The following is a 15,181-nucleotide window of genomic DNA, read 5'->3' as shown; positions in this document are numbered from 1 at the left end:
CCCTTTCTGTACACTATTTGTTAGAATGGAGTTGCTAAATCTAGCTATACTCAAAGAGAGGGAATTAAGTTTCACATTCAGGAGAGAGGAGTGTCAAAGGATTTATGGCCATAGTTAAAACTACCACTGTGACTAGTAAATATTTTGGGAGGATATTTTGAGGGCTCTATTCAGTTTCTCCTTAAAGCTTAACCACTAGACCATGCCAACCGTGCGGGTTTTCTTTAATAAAGTGTAATACTTTGACATATTTTCAAACTTGAATTGAAATAAATTGTTACGTTTGATTTTATTTTTTTTAAACTTCAAAATTGTGGTCTTTTGCCATCTTAAATCACCCAGTTTGCCTGTAATTGCATTATTTTCTAGAGGCTACTGGGGGTAACAGCTTTTGTCTCTTACAGAACCTTTAATTACCTTACAATTTTTTATTTTTATTTTTTAAGGTTTCCGTGGGTGAACTACCAAGATGACAATCTCAACATTTCGATTCCAGTGTTTAGTATTCATGGCAATCATGATGATCCCACAGGGGTAATTATTGGGTTCTTACAGTTGAAATAGAAATGGCCAATTTAGTTTGTCTGTAGAAAGCAATTTTTATTAAATAGAGTCAAAAAGTCAAATTGATTTTTTATCATTCATAAAAGCTTTTATACTGCTTTTTAGATAATTTTTAGAAATTTGGACTAACAATTGGTGTGTGAAGTATGCTTTTATTTCATTACTGCTGAGATGAACAATAAGTAACCAGGACTAGCAAAAAGCAAACATCTATCATTTGTACAATGCTTTACAGTTCACCATGTGCTCTTGTGTCTCTTATCTCATAGAATCTCATCTGTAGGAAATCATTGTTTCATATACAATTTTAAATGTAAATTAGGTCATCTTATTACCTGTTTATTTGGGAGTAATAATAGAAGTCCTAAACTCAAAATATCTTTTTGTTTTATCTGTTAATGAATATTATAAATCACTAGTTATCTAGTCTTTTCCCTCCTACATCTTAAAGAGGCCTGCTTAATATTAAAAAGCACTTATTTCATGGCTAGCTTTTATTTTTCAGTGGCCAAGCCATCATAAGTTTTGATGAAATAATGTTTACTTTACATTTAGCATGTGATTCCAATTGGAGAACATTTCTAATAGAAAAAAGGTAACAACAACTTTTAATATTGTAATTCTTTTTCAAAGAGACACTTTGTTAAATTTTTTTTGTAACTAGTATATAGAATATATTTTAATATTATAGTTAATAATATGATATGCAGATTACTTATTTTTAATATATAATAATATTCTTTGAAAATGTTTTACGTAGGCAGACGCGCTCTGTGCCCTGGATATTTTAAGTTGTGCTGGATTTGTAAATCACTTTGGACGTTCAATGTCTGTGGAGAAGATAGACATTAGTCCAGTTTTGCTTCAAAAAGGAAGCACAAAAATTGCTCTGTATGGCTTAGGTAAGATGGTTTTATTATTTATACCAATAAATATTTAATTATCTAAGGAACTGGGAAATCAAATTCTGGAGTTAATTTTGTTGCTGTTTGGGGAAAAAATGAGGCAAATCTCTATACTCTATATATTTTTATTTAGAGATATATAAATTCTTTATATAAATATATAAATATAAATTCTTATTTTTATAGTTATATAAATATAAATTATTTATATTTACTATAAAAATGATAGGTTTGGGTAGATTTTTTTAGTAATTAATAAGAACTAGTAGTCCTGATTCTTGTTTTCAATAGCAGTTTTGGTTAAGAAATTTTTTTCTTTAGTATCTACTTATTGTTCTTTTTTTCTTTCTTTTAGACTTAAAGAATCCTGAACATTACAATTAGAGTAATTAGATATTTTGGTCTTTGAAGGTTCTAAAGCTTCACTGTCCAATGCAGTAGCCAACTAGCCTCATATAGATGCTGAGCACTTGAAATGTGGCTCAATTGAACTGAGATATGCTAACAGTATCAAATACACGTAGATTTCAGTGACCCAGAAAAAATGTAAAAATACCTTACCTGTTTCTTTTTACTTGTTTTACTTAATGTGGCCACTGGAAAATTTTGAATTATAGATTTGGACTGCATTAGTGACTCATTTTTGTTAGTTTTTGCTAGTCTAGAGTTGTCAGCTCTAATGCTCAGAAAATTTGCCTTTATCAGCTTTATTATCAATTTATTTAGTGTCCAGTAGGTAAAAGTCTATTTGCTAAGCTTTATTCTATTTGAATGAAAGACCAATGACCTTTTTAGAGTGCAAAGTTTATTTATTGTGTTTTCCCTGGATTAAGTTTAGCTTGATATTTTGTTTTTTGAATACCATAGCTTTATTTTATATAGAGTATTATGAAAATTATATTCCATGTTAAATCAACCTTGAAGTACCCTGAAAGAAATTGGGGGGAAATTTCACACTGTAGGTCTTACTACTTTTTGAGTGATTTTAGTATAAAAGAAGCCTTAGAAGATCTTTCTTATTTCAGTTGTCTTTGAATATGTTCATAAAATAATCAGTTATGATGGATGGGTTTATTTAAACACTTTTTTCTAGGGAGCTTATATTCTTTGTCCATTTCTTTTTTCTTTTTTTTTTTTTAATATATTTTATTGATTTTTTACAGAGAGGAAGGGAGAGAAATAGAGAGCTAGAAATGTCGATGAGAGAGAAACATCGACCAGCTGCCTCTTGCACACCCCCTACTGGGGATGCGCCCGCAACCAATGTACATGCCCTTGACCGGAATCGAACCTGGAACCTTTCAGTCCGCAGACCGAAGCTCTACCACTGAGCCAAACTGGTTTCGGCTCTTTCTGCATTTCATAACTTCTCTTAAGTAAAAAAGCATCATGTTTATATTTTCAAGTTACAAAAAATGAAGTTGAGATATATGTCTGATTTTGCAAGTAATAGAGTAAAAGGTTTTCTTAAAAGAACTGGTATTTTAATCATTACAATGTTTCGGTTCATAACTGCAGAAAAATAGTTGATCTTCTCACGTTCAGACCAAAGACATCCCATTATGCTTCACTCATCCACTTTCTCTCAAACTCTCATCTCATCTTGTTATATTTTCCTTAACTGGTCTCAGTCTACTCTCCACCCCCTGCTCTCACCCCAACCCTTCTCAAACACTCTAGAACTCTTTTTAGCGTTGGCAAATTCTCTCATTTCATCAGGAAATTGCTGAGCAAGTATTGAATGTTGCCTCTGCTCTCTGACTGGGCCTGAGGTTACCGTGTCCCACACAGTTCTCTCTCAACCTTTTATGGGCTCCAGGGCAAGAGGGTGGGCCAGGATGATCCCTGTTCTCCTGGTTCCTTGCTGCCACTTTTTTCCTGCCTGCATCCTCCCTATTCCCTTGGAGCTCAATGGCAGTAGGCTAAACTGCCCTCTCCTTTCCCTCCGAGTTTTTCCCTACCTACAGATTTGTGAATGTTCTCAGTGCTTTAAGACTTATATAGATTCACCTTCCAATGCCCTGGACTTTGTATGCCTTGACTTTTCCTCTCTAGTTATAGGTTCTGTGTTCCACCATCTATTCCGTTTGCCATATTCTAGGAATCCTCTTTAGAGTCTAGGCCTCTTCTAGCTCTTATGCTTTTGCATTGTTGGCTTTTCTCCAAAGCCTTGCCTAATCTCTACATAAAGTAGCAACCTCATCCCCTCACTGATATTCCCCATTTTAACACTCTGACATTTTCTCCTTTATAATTCTTAAAATTTTAATTTGTGTGTTTGCTTACTTGTTTGTGTTGGCCTCCTTTATTTGAGCAAGCTAATCCTTTGGGGTGGAGGAAGAATTATTTAAATTTTAATCAATTATTAAACAGCACAGTATTTTTTTTTATTGTTTAATGTATTCAGTACAGTATTTTTACTTAAAAACAATATATATGACTATTTACTTATAAATACATTTATTTTTTATCTCATCCCTCTTTCTGTGTATTTTATAATATATTTGTTAGGTCAAAAGTGCTATGTGCTTATTATAAAGGGATAATGAAAACAGTATTTTAAATAGAAATGTTAATAACAACTTAACCTAAAAACTCAGATTTTTATTCCACATTTTTCAGATTTTGAAAGTGTATATGCTTGACAGGAAAACAATCTTTGAATGCATTTAACTGCTCAGCAGTTGTCATGCAAGAACTTAGAATACATTCATTTGCAAGTAATGATACAAGATATCAAATATATCTCTAATTGGAAAATGAATTACTTACAAAAGCACATAATTTAGAAGCAAAACATTTTTTTTTTTTTTTTAACCAAGTAAGAAACCAGTTTTAAAATAATGTCATGTCTATTTCAGGATCCATTCCAGATGAAAGGTTATATCGAATGTTCCTCAATCAAAAAGTAAAAATGTTGAGACCCAAAGAAGATGAGAACTCTTGGTTTAATTTGTTTGTGATTCATCAGAACAGGTAAAAGTATTCTTTGGAAATGTTGAGTCAAGTATTGAGATTCTCCAAATCTCTGTTTCCAGACTTACCTATTTGAGTAAAATGCTCCCCATTTTTTGAAAGTTGTCAGTGCACGGTCAGGCAAGACTTAGATATGTATGATTGCATTTAAAAATTTTTCAAAATACATTTATACCTATAAAAGAATATTTAGGGCATATGCATAAGGTATAAAAATAATCATAAAAGGAATGTCTAAATATCTCAAAGAAGTGTAAGTAGTGCTCTTCTCTGACCCCATTTCTTGCTCCATATTTCAGAGAGAAACACAATAGTCAGTTTTTATTTACTCAGACCATTGCTTTTCTTTATTGTTTAATCACATATATATCCACTGGTATAACTGGACCCTTGCTGTAAATTTTGCAGCTGGCTTATTTTCAATATTCGAGGCCAGTGCACAGATTTGTGCACCAGTGGGGTCCCTCTGCATGGCCTGCAGGGATTGGGCCAAAACCAGCTCTCTGATATCCCCTGAGGGGTCCTGAATTGTGAAAGTGTGCAGGCCAGGCCGAGGGACCCTACCTGTGAACGATCAGGGCCAGAGAGGGTCTGCGGAAGGCTCCAGTGCGTGTCCGGCCCCTCTTGCCCAGTCCCAATTGGGGCTGATCAGGGCTGGCCAGCCAGGGAGGGACTGTGGGAGGGCATGTCCAGCCCATCTCGCCCAGTCCTGATTGGCCAGACCCCAGCAGCAGGCTAACCTGCCCTTGTGGTCAGTGACTGGTCGAATGGTTGGACACTGGCACATTAGGCTTTTATATATATAGATTATGTCACTAAGGTGTATCCATTTTGCTGTTTAAAGGTATAATTCATTTTTGCTGATGTAACAGTATTCCTGTTAGTGAATATTTTATATTATTTCCAGATTTTTGCTTATCAAAATCTTGTAAACATTCTTATGCATGTCTCCCGGTGCATATATGCAGGTGTTTTTCCATATTATTACATATAGCTGGATTAGCTTTCTTTTGTTAGTAGTTTTAAGAAGTTTAATCTTATTGATAAGGTGCAGGAATGGTGACTTGAAGAAGCAAAATTTATTATGTGATCATTATAGTAAAAAAGTGTGAGATGGTAATGGTAATATCAGTGAGAAAGCTGAGAAGTTATTAAGGAATAATCTCAAGGGATTTGGGTTTGATTTTTAGACCCTAGATGTATGTTTTCTGTATAAAAATATTCCTAAGTACATGATCTTGCTCTGATTTCACTTCCTGCTCTTCCCTGCATTCATTGTGCTCAGCCACACTGATCTCCTTGATGTTTTGAACTCACTGACCACATCCCCACCTTTGTACCTTTGCCATCTGCTTGTCCCTCTGCCTAGGTCTTTCTTCCCTTGCCTGCTAATCCCTTACATCAGGGTTCTGCTCATTTGTCACCTGCCAGAGAGGCCTTTTCTAACCACACTGTATTGTGATATCTCCTTTCGATGTCACTTTTATTTATCTTTATCATGTCCATCACTACCTGGCAAATTTTATATATATATTCTAAAAAATGTATACACATACTTTGAATAATTTTAAAGACAGTGTTCATTAAAATACATTTCATTTTCAAAATTGAGTTGTCAGCTGTTGAAGTGTGTATACATTTTTCTGAGGATACATCTTGTATTGTTGGTTGTTCCCCTCACTAGGACAAGGACTTTGTTTACCTACGTGTCTTCTGCATTTAAGTATTTGTTGATTGAATATTGTTTTGCATTAAATGAATGTTAGATCAGAGTATTTGGATACTTTTACTTAAATTCCCAACAATATAAATTAGTGTTAGGAAAAACTTTTCCTTCTTATTTTGACTCACGTTGGGTTTTCACATATCTTTTAATAATAATAACTAACCTCAGAATAAAACCAGAGTTTGCAAATCACTTATATATTTTATTTAATATGGAAAACTCTTCTCTCATGTAAGATTGATATTCTTTTTTTAATATATAAATATATTTTTATTGATCAGAGAAGAAGGGAGAGAGAGTTAGAAACATAAATGATTAGGGAGAATCATTGATTGGCTGCCCCTTGAATATTCCCTGCTGGAGATTAAGCCTGCAATTCAAGCATGTTCCCTGACTGGAAATCAAACTGTCACCTCTTGGTTCATAAATCAATGCTCAACTACTGAGCCACAATGGCTAGGCAGATTGACATTCTTACTTTCATTTTTATAATCAGTAATAAAATAGATGATGTTAAAAAAAATGACTGGGCATATTTAGAGATTTGTTTTTATTCTACAAAGTTTCACTTTTATTTTTTGTGTTCTTTATTTGCTGTATAATTCGACCAAATTATAGGTTTTTATTAGTAACAGGGCTCCTGCTTTTCTGACCTGCCCAAAGCAGGTTTCTCCTCTTTGAACCTTTCGTAATTTGTATCTAAAAGTAGGATTGACTGCTTTCTCTTTCGGGTCTCCTACTTGCCTGTGTCCTACAAATTTGTAAGCCCTTTGAGGAATGAGATAATGTCTTTGTATTCTCAATCCCTTGCACACAGAAGGGGATGTAACAATTCTTTAATGAAAGGAGAATAAAGATCTATACAGTGGTTCCCAATGTGGGGCACAAGCCCCACAGGGGTGGCAATTTGATTTTTAGGGGGGGCAATTTGAGAATGAGTCATTAACAGTGAATTTTTTGCATTTCTTATAGTTCTAGTGGCTTCATTATACAGTATGTAAATATATATTGTGACATATTTATCCGTTTCAGTTCTCTAATATATGTTTTGAAACTTTATTTGCTATTTTTTTAATCACTTCATATTATTATCTTTTTTTTTTTTGTAACAATTTCTTAGTGATTTCTTCCTCAGTACTTCACCTGTCCTTTCATTCTTTTATTTTTCTCTTTCATGGCTGCCATGTTCTTTGGAAGCTCGTTTAGACACTGATAATCAGAGAGATGCAAATTAAAATAATGAATTATCACCCCACACCTGTCAGAAAAGAAAACCATTAATGGCCTTTTCGGCTTCTACATGAATAGCAGTTGACTTTTGGGATAATAAGAATTATACATCACATGGGGGGGCATCGGGTGGGGCATGGCCAAAACAAGGTTGGGAACCACTGATATAGATACTTAATATGAAATTTTTTTATATCTCTGAACATTTATTTGTTTTTTAAAATCTTGGTATAGGAGTAAACATGGAAGTACTAACTTCATTCCAGAACATTTTTTGGATGACTTCATTGATCTTGTAATCTGGGGCCATGAGCACGAGTGTAAGATAGCTCCAACCAAAAATGAACAACAACTCTTTTACGTGTCCCAACCTGGAAGTTCAGTGGTGACTTCTCTTTCCCCAGGAGAAGCTGTGAAGAAGTGAGTAATTGTTTTCTTTTCCAAATCAACTTAAAAAAAATCTGCTAAAATATTCTAATTATCCCAGAGTTACACACACACACACACACACACACACACACACACACACACATATCTTTATTGGTTTCAGAGAAGAGGGGAAAGGGAGAGAGAGATAGAAGCATCAATGATGAGAGATAATCATTAATAGGCTGTCTTCTGCATGCCTTCTACTGGGAATTGAGCCCACAACCTGGGCATATGCCCTGACCAGGAATTAAACCATGACCTCCTAGTTCATAGATTGACCCTCAACCACTGAGCCATACCGGCGGACAGATATCTCATTTCTTTTGGGGATGAGGGGAATTATATAATAGCGTAGTTAGTAGTGATTAACTAACAGAGGTTTTATTCTTTAATCCTCTCAAGTTCTGATTGTTAAGATGATAATAGGTTTAAAGAATATGATAATAGGGTGTAAGTTAGCTGTTTTTTTCTTCATAGTCTGCTGCTAATTTATTTTATATATGCATGTGCACCTATACACACTCAGATAATACATATATATGTAATAGCATATACCATATATACTACTATAATAGCCCTGATAACATTTTATTATTCTTACTGTTATACTTGTCTTCTATTAAACTGTATATTTGTTCAGGCAGAAAAATGATGGATGAGTGGATTTTATTCTGAGGAAGAAGAATATTTAACATTTTTTCTCTGTGATATAACGTCAAATTGCTAAAAATATTTTTAAGGGCATGATTTTGTAAAGAATTGTTTTGTAAAAACTTAGAAATGTGGTAGTTTTGGTGCGCACATTTTCCTGGGGAAATTTACAACCTGACGAGCCTTTCCTTTCCTCCTCATTTCAGACACATTGGCTTGCTTCGGATTAAAGGAAAGAAGATGAATATGCAGAAAATCCCTCTTTGCACAGTCCGGCAGTTTTTTATGGAGGATGTTGTTCTGGCTGATCATCCAGACATTTTTAATCCAGATAATCCTAAAGTAACCCAAGCCATACAAAGCTTCTGTTTGGAGAAGGTAATTCTTCTAGGTAAAGGTCAATGAGATCTACTTTAAGTGAGAGATTATTTACATTTAATTAAATAATTCAGTCATTAAGCCATTATATAGAATAGGATAAAAGCAGGTTTACAGTTGTTTGTATGGAAAATAATGACTAATAAATAGTACAAGAATAAACTGTTTCATGTACTAACAGCTGTAAACATACTTTTGCCCCACCCTGTTTTTATCACAATCTCATGGAGCCTGTAAGGAGCCACCTTTGTTCAATAAATGAGTTTAATTGTACCAAAAATCTTTCAAGTCTTCCAGATGGAGGAATGTTATATACAGTAGAAATTTTCATTAAGCCCCCTCCCAATTCCTTTCCCCCTTCTCAAAAACATATACATAAAAAATTTTCTCTTTTTACCCTGATTAGATCATTTATTTTATTTATGAAAGCAGGCAGTGGCTTTGATTGGGAATGGGAGAAAATTATGATAGATGAGGAGAACCTTAACCTATCTGCATTAGGCATCCCTTTCGCCCTAAAAGCTACCACAAATAAAGTCTTAAAATGTGTTTGCTATGTACCTCACACCTCCCCTTTCATGCATTTGCCTCCCCTAAACCTTTGCACAAATTCTAGAGCCACTACTGAAGTTGATCAATGCACTTAATAATATGTAAGTTAACAGCTTACTACTCATTGCTAAAACTTCATTCTTATTCTGTGCTAACTCCTCTGCTTTGTATTTTATTCTCATAAAAAAAAAGTCATATGAGGTAGTAATAATGGAAATAATAATTATCACTGATATTCATTGCCTGCTTATATATTCTGGGCCATTGACAACATTTTGCATTTAATCCACTCAATGATGCTGTGGATAGATTATCCATCCACATTTTATAGAGAGGGAGCTGAACCTTAGATAAAGTAATCTGCCCCGTGTTGAAGCGTTAGCAGCAACATGTAACTCATAACTAAAAGGTTAAGAGTATGCTGGTTTTAAGATGATTAGATCCAGAAACTCAAAATAAGATGGGTCTTGCCGAAACCGGTTTGGCTCAGTGGTAGAGCGTCGGTCTGCGGACTGAAAGGTCCCAGGTTCGATTCTGGTCAAGGGCATGTACGTTGGTTGTGGGCACATCCCCCGTAGGGGGTGTGCAAAAGGCAGCTGGTCGGTGTTTCTCTCATCGATGTTTCTAGCTCTCTATCTCTCTCCCTTCCTCTCTGTAAAAAAATCAATAAAAATATATTAAAAAAAGAAAAAAAAGATTATGGGTTTCTCTATCTCTTTTTCCAGCCCCATGCCACCCATTCTGATAGTTTCTGTCTTAAATTTCACTGTAAGGAAGGTGTTTTCACATGGTGGCCCACAGACATACCTGAATCATTTCCCTCACTAGATTTAGATAAACCCCTAGTATTGGACTGAGGTCATGTGCTTGTTCCTAAACGTGATCTCTGAAGCCAGGAAGATGGAAAATGAATAAATTGGTCAGGCCTGAGTCAGGGAACCCAGGGTCTCTTTACTTTGGCATAACTGACAATTTAAAAAAAATTATTATTTTTAAAATATATATTTTTACTAATTTCAGAGAGGAAAGGAGAGGGAGAGAGAAACATCAGTGTTGAGATAGAATCGAGCCTACAACCCGGGCATGTGACCCTGACCGGAATCGCACTTGAGCCAAACCAGCTAGGTTGGCACAACTGATATTTTAGATTGGGTAATGTTTTGTTGTAGGAGTTGCCCTGCATTGTAGGATTTAAAAAAAATAAAAATAAAAAAATGTATTTTTGTTGATTTTTAGAAAGAGAGGAAGGAGAGAGAGAAACATCTATTAGGCTGCCATGTTCTCTACAGAGGATCGAGCCAGAAAGTTGGGCCTGTGCCCTGACCTGGAGTCAAACTGGGAACCTTTTGGTACACGGGACGATGCTCAACCAACTTAGCCACACCAGCCAGGGTGCATTGTAGGATTTTAACAATATCCTGTCTGACCTCTACCCACTGGATGCCAGTAGTATCCTACTCTCACGTCATGATAATATTTTTATTCTGAGATTGAAGAAATGCTTGAAAATGCTGAACGGGAGCGTCTGGGAAATGCTGGACAGCCAGATAAGCCTCTTATACGACTGCGAGTAAGTCCTATTTTATTTTATTTATTTTATTTTATTTTATTTTATTTTATTTTATTTTATTTTATTTTATTTTATTTTATTTTATTTTTGAGTAGCTTCTATTTCAGGTAAATTGAACTTTATTGACTTTTCAGAAGATAGTATTGCAGAGTTTATTTCACTCTTTGGCACCTTTGCCCAGGTGCCTGGAATGTACTTCTCTCCTTCCATAATACTTCCTCCAACACTCACTTAAGCTTCCCATCTTCGTAGAAGCCTTTCTTGACCTCCCTTCCTTTGTGTCCTCAGTTTACTCTGTACATACTTTTTACAGCATGATTTCATTCTGCTTGCAGTTATCTACATGTTTGTCTTCCCAGGCAGCTTGTGAATTTTTTGATGACTGTTTTATTCATGGCTGTAGCCCTGATCCTCAGCCTAATGTCTAGTACATTGTGAACACTCAATAAAGTTTGTGTAATGAACAAGCTTTATGACTCCTAGGAGCAGCAAATCACAAATAAAGCTAGGCCAGAGTACAATGGTTAAAATATCTGAAGAATCTGAGGAAATCTAATAGCTTGAACATTTCACGTGTTTTATAATATGGCAGCTGTGGAGATGGTTTGGGTACCACAAACATAGTTGCTGTGGGAGAACTACATTGTTCTCTTTATCAGGGCAGAAGGTCCCATGTTTCTCATCTATGTCTGCCTGAAACCATTAGAGCCAACAGACTGAAATAGAAAATTGGCATTCTTTTCCCTAAGCACAGCAAATTACTAATTCATTTGTGAAATAAGAGAACAAATAGTTCGTGTGAGTAATATTCCAAAAGTACATTGTATTAACCAGAAACCCCTCATTAATTCATTGATTCAGTGGATCAATATTTATTATACATTCTGTCCTGCAGGGTGGGAACACAGCGGTGATAACACAGAGGAGCTGTTGAACTTGTGAGCTTATGGGAGGTGGAGCTGTGAGACACAGTAAACAGATAGCAAGTAAATGGACAAAAGTCGTTTTGTGCTGAGTGTGATGAAGAGTCTAAGTGGTTAGGGAGTAGTGTAGAGAGGCTGGTGATGCGGTATAATGCTGATTCCAGTGCATTACATTGAGCACAGCTAGTTTAGGAAAATGATTACAGTTGACCCTTGAACTTATATGTCGGTTTTTTGAGAAATGCTGTAAATCTATTTTCCTTATGATTTTCTTAATAACATTTTCTTTAGCTTTATTGTAAGAATATAATGCTCACACAACATACAAAATATGGGTTAGCCAACTATTCATGTTATCGCTAAGTCTTCTGGACAACAGTAGGCTATAATTTGGGGGGAGTAGGAAGTTATATGTGAATTTTTGACTGTGTGGAGAGTCAGCACTCCTGACCCCCACTTTGTCAGCTGCTTATCTCTTAGAAAGAAATGTAATATTTTTCTTTGTAAAGGTCTTTGTATCATTATATACTTTTTTAAAAAAGACACAGCCTTGAGGTTGATTGTTAGCTTTAAGTAGATCCTGTGTTTTGAAGGGTAATCATTTCTCAAAGCTCATGGATTTGATTCTTTTTCTACATGGATTTTCCCAGCATTTATTCTTGCCAAAGTGAGAGGATATACCTAAGAGGAGAGACCCGTTAACTAATGCATGTGGAGAATTTTCTTTCTGTTTTGGAAGTTTAAAATTTTGTTTAAAATTCCACCTCCTTTTCAGATGGTACTTCTGGTGCCTAAGGCTACTGATGTTTTCTCTGTTTTTATTATCCTCACTTGAGAATATGTTTTTATTGATTTTGGAGTGAGAGAAAGATAGAGACAGACAGACAGACACACAGACACCAATCTGAGAGGGAAACTTTGATTGGTTGTTTCCCATACACACCCTAATTGGGCATCGAACCTGCAATCTTTTGGTGTATGGAATGACATTCCAACCGAATGAGTCATCCAGTCAGGGCATTACTAGTGTTTTCATGGGGAGATGTAGTTATTCCAACATTGTGAGAATTTTTGCTATATCTTGATTCCATTGAATAGTGTTTTGCATAAGCTTATAAACTTTATTTTTTTCTCTTTTATTTATTTTTTATTTTTTTAAATATATTATTGATTTTAGAGAGGAAGAGAGAGGGAAAGAGATAGAAACATCATGATGAGAGAGAATCATTGATCGGCTGCCTTCTGCACATCCCCCATTGGGGATCAAGCCTGCAACACAGGCATGTGCCCTTTATCGAATCAAACCTGGGATCTTTCAGTCCATAGGCTGACACTCTATCTACTGAGCCCAACCAGCTAGAGCTAAGCTTATAAACTTTAGAAGCTTTATTTTTGCAGTTGAATAAATGGTACAGCACTATTAGGATCTTTAAAATGAAATGTAGAACATTAATTTATTAACTTAAAAGTATTGAGCGTAAACCTAAATACTGAAATGACTTATTCTGTATTTCCAGGTGGACTATAGTGGAGGTTTTGAACCTTTCAATGTTCTTCGCTTTAGCCAGAAATTTGTGGATCGAATAGCAAATCCAAAAGATGTCATCCATTTTTTCAGGCGTAGAGAACAAAAGGAAAACAAAGGTATGCTAGTTATTTTTACAAATTAAAAAATGTTCTTACAGGGTTTATTTTAAATCAGTCTTTAATAAAAGACAGATAATAAATTGACAATTGAATAATTAAATTTCTTCTAAAAATTAGATAGCAATATTTTAAAACTATGTTTTCTTTGATTTTTAGACAGAAGGGGCAAGAAAAGGGGAGAGAAAGAGATAGAAATACCTATGAGAAACATCTGTCGGCTGCCTCCTGCATGCCCGCTACTGGGGATTGAGTCTGCCATTCTGGCATGTGCCTGGACCAAGAATTGAACCAGTGACCTCTTGGATGTATGGGACAGTGCTGGACTGTTGAGCCATACTGGCTGGACAATAGCAATAATTTTTAAACTTATGTGGATATCAAAAAAAAAATGGAAGGCTTTTCCTACAGATACAGTTTTTTTCAAACAGTGCTGCTGACTACCAACATATACAGACATTCCAGATTTATTGCTCAAAATAAATATTTGCTATTTATTATACATTATTCACGTTCAGAGAATATATTCTCAAAGTTTGCATTATTAAGTATTTCAGCTTTAAGGGTATACAGTGATTTAGGAAGACACCAGTCTTTTAAAATAGGAAGTGGCCCATAGTTCAATGTTTCTGATGACCAGATAATTACTTCCCATTAAACATTTTGTAAAAACTAATTGTCCTTAATTTAGCATTTATCAAAACAGGTCATCAGACTAAAATAGTTGACCCTTGAACAACACAAGTTTGAACTCCATAGTTTCATTCATATGTGGATTTTTTCAGTGAATATATACAATATTGTATATGTGCTTTCTTTTTCTTATGATTTTCTTAATACTGTATTTTCTCTAGTTTGCTTTATTGTAAAAATACAGTATATAATATACATAATATACAAAATATGTATTAATTGGCTGTTTATATTATCAGTAAGATTTCCACTCTATAATAGTAGGCTATTAGTAAAGTTTTTTGTAAGTTACAAGTTACATACAGTTTTTTCAACTGTGTGTTGAGTCAGCACACCTAAGCCCCAAATTATTCAAGTGTTTCTTCATAATAAATATTATCATGTTAAATAGCGAGGCTGTTTTCCTTAGAGCTATTGAGTCAAAATTTTCATAGAAAAATACAGCCCATGTTTACAAGTAAGCTACCTAGGTTCTTACTAACTTGGATTTAATGGCCTTCTGTATTCATGGTCAAATTGTGATAAAAATTTGTATGCTGTTAATTTAATCTGAAATAGTTTTGTAGATATTTAAATGGAGCTCATAAAATACTGTTTTTGTTGTTTTTTGGGGAGTGCTGTATCAAATAATTATATTTTCGTGTTGTGAATTTTAATTAATTACTTATTGATAATGCTTTACTTTAATTGTTCATCCTTATTAATTGAAATTTTATAGGTGTAGCATTTGTAAGAACAGAATATAAAAGTAGTTACTTGAGTTTTACTTATAGTCAGTTTTGTTCCAATTATTTCTTTTTTATTTAACCATAAACTGCTCAGTAGAAACGAGGACCTCTTTGAATGTTTTATTGAAAGTATTTTTGTTATTTTGACCAACTCTACTATTTGAATACAGGTGTTACATTACTTTACCTGTCTGATGTCTAGAGAATCAGCA

The 15,181-nt window shown here is 34.6% G+C and overlaps 1 protein-coding gene across 3 annotated transcripts in view; it reads left to right on the top strand.

The window, feature by feature from the left end:
- Positions 1-15,181, top strand: part of MRE11 (MRE11 homolog, double strand break repair nuclease) — a 58,971-nt gene that overhangs the window by 10,465 nt on the left and 33,325 nt on the right. For 2 of the 3 annotated variants that reach the window (XM_036426256.2, XM_036426258.2), the window contains 7 exons: positions 447-534; positions 1,325-1,466; positions 4,331-4,445; positions 7,636-7,821; positions 8,688-8,859; positions 10,901-10,981; positions 13,422-13,548. In XM_036426256.2, coding sequence (XP_036282149.2) covers positions 447-534; positions 1,325-1,466; positions 4,331-4,445; positions 7,636-7,821; positions 8,688-8,859; positions 10,901-10,981; positions 13,422-13,548 — 911 coding nt within the window. The remainder of the gene's footprint in view (positions 1-446; positions 535-1,324; positions 1,467-4,330; positions 4,446-7,635; positions 7,822-8,687; positions 8,860-10,900; positions 10,982-13,421; positions 13,549-15,181) is intronic. The other variant, XM_036426260.2, reaches the window with a different exon arrangement.

This window comes from Pipistrellus kuhlii, unplaced genomic scaffold (genome assembly GCF_014108245.1).
Source record: "Pipistrellus kuhlii isolate mPipKuh1 unplaced genomic scaffold, mPipKuh1.p scaffold_m20_p_9, whole genome shotgun sequence".
Classification (NCBI taxonomy): domain Eukaryota; kingdom Metazoa; phylum Chordata; class Mammalia; order Chiroptera; family Vespertilionidae; genus Pipistrellus; species Pipistrellus kuhlii.
Note: the sequence above shows the minus strand (reverse complement) of the source record. Positions and strands in the feature narration are given on the sequence as shown.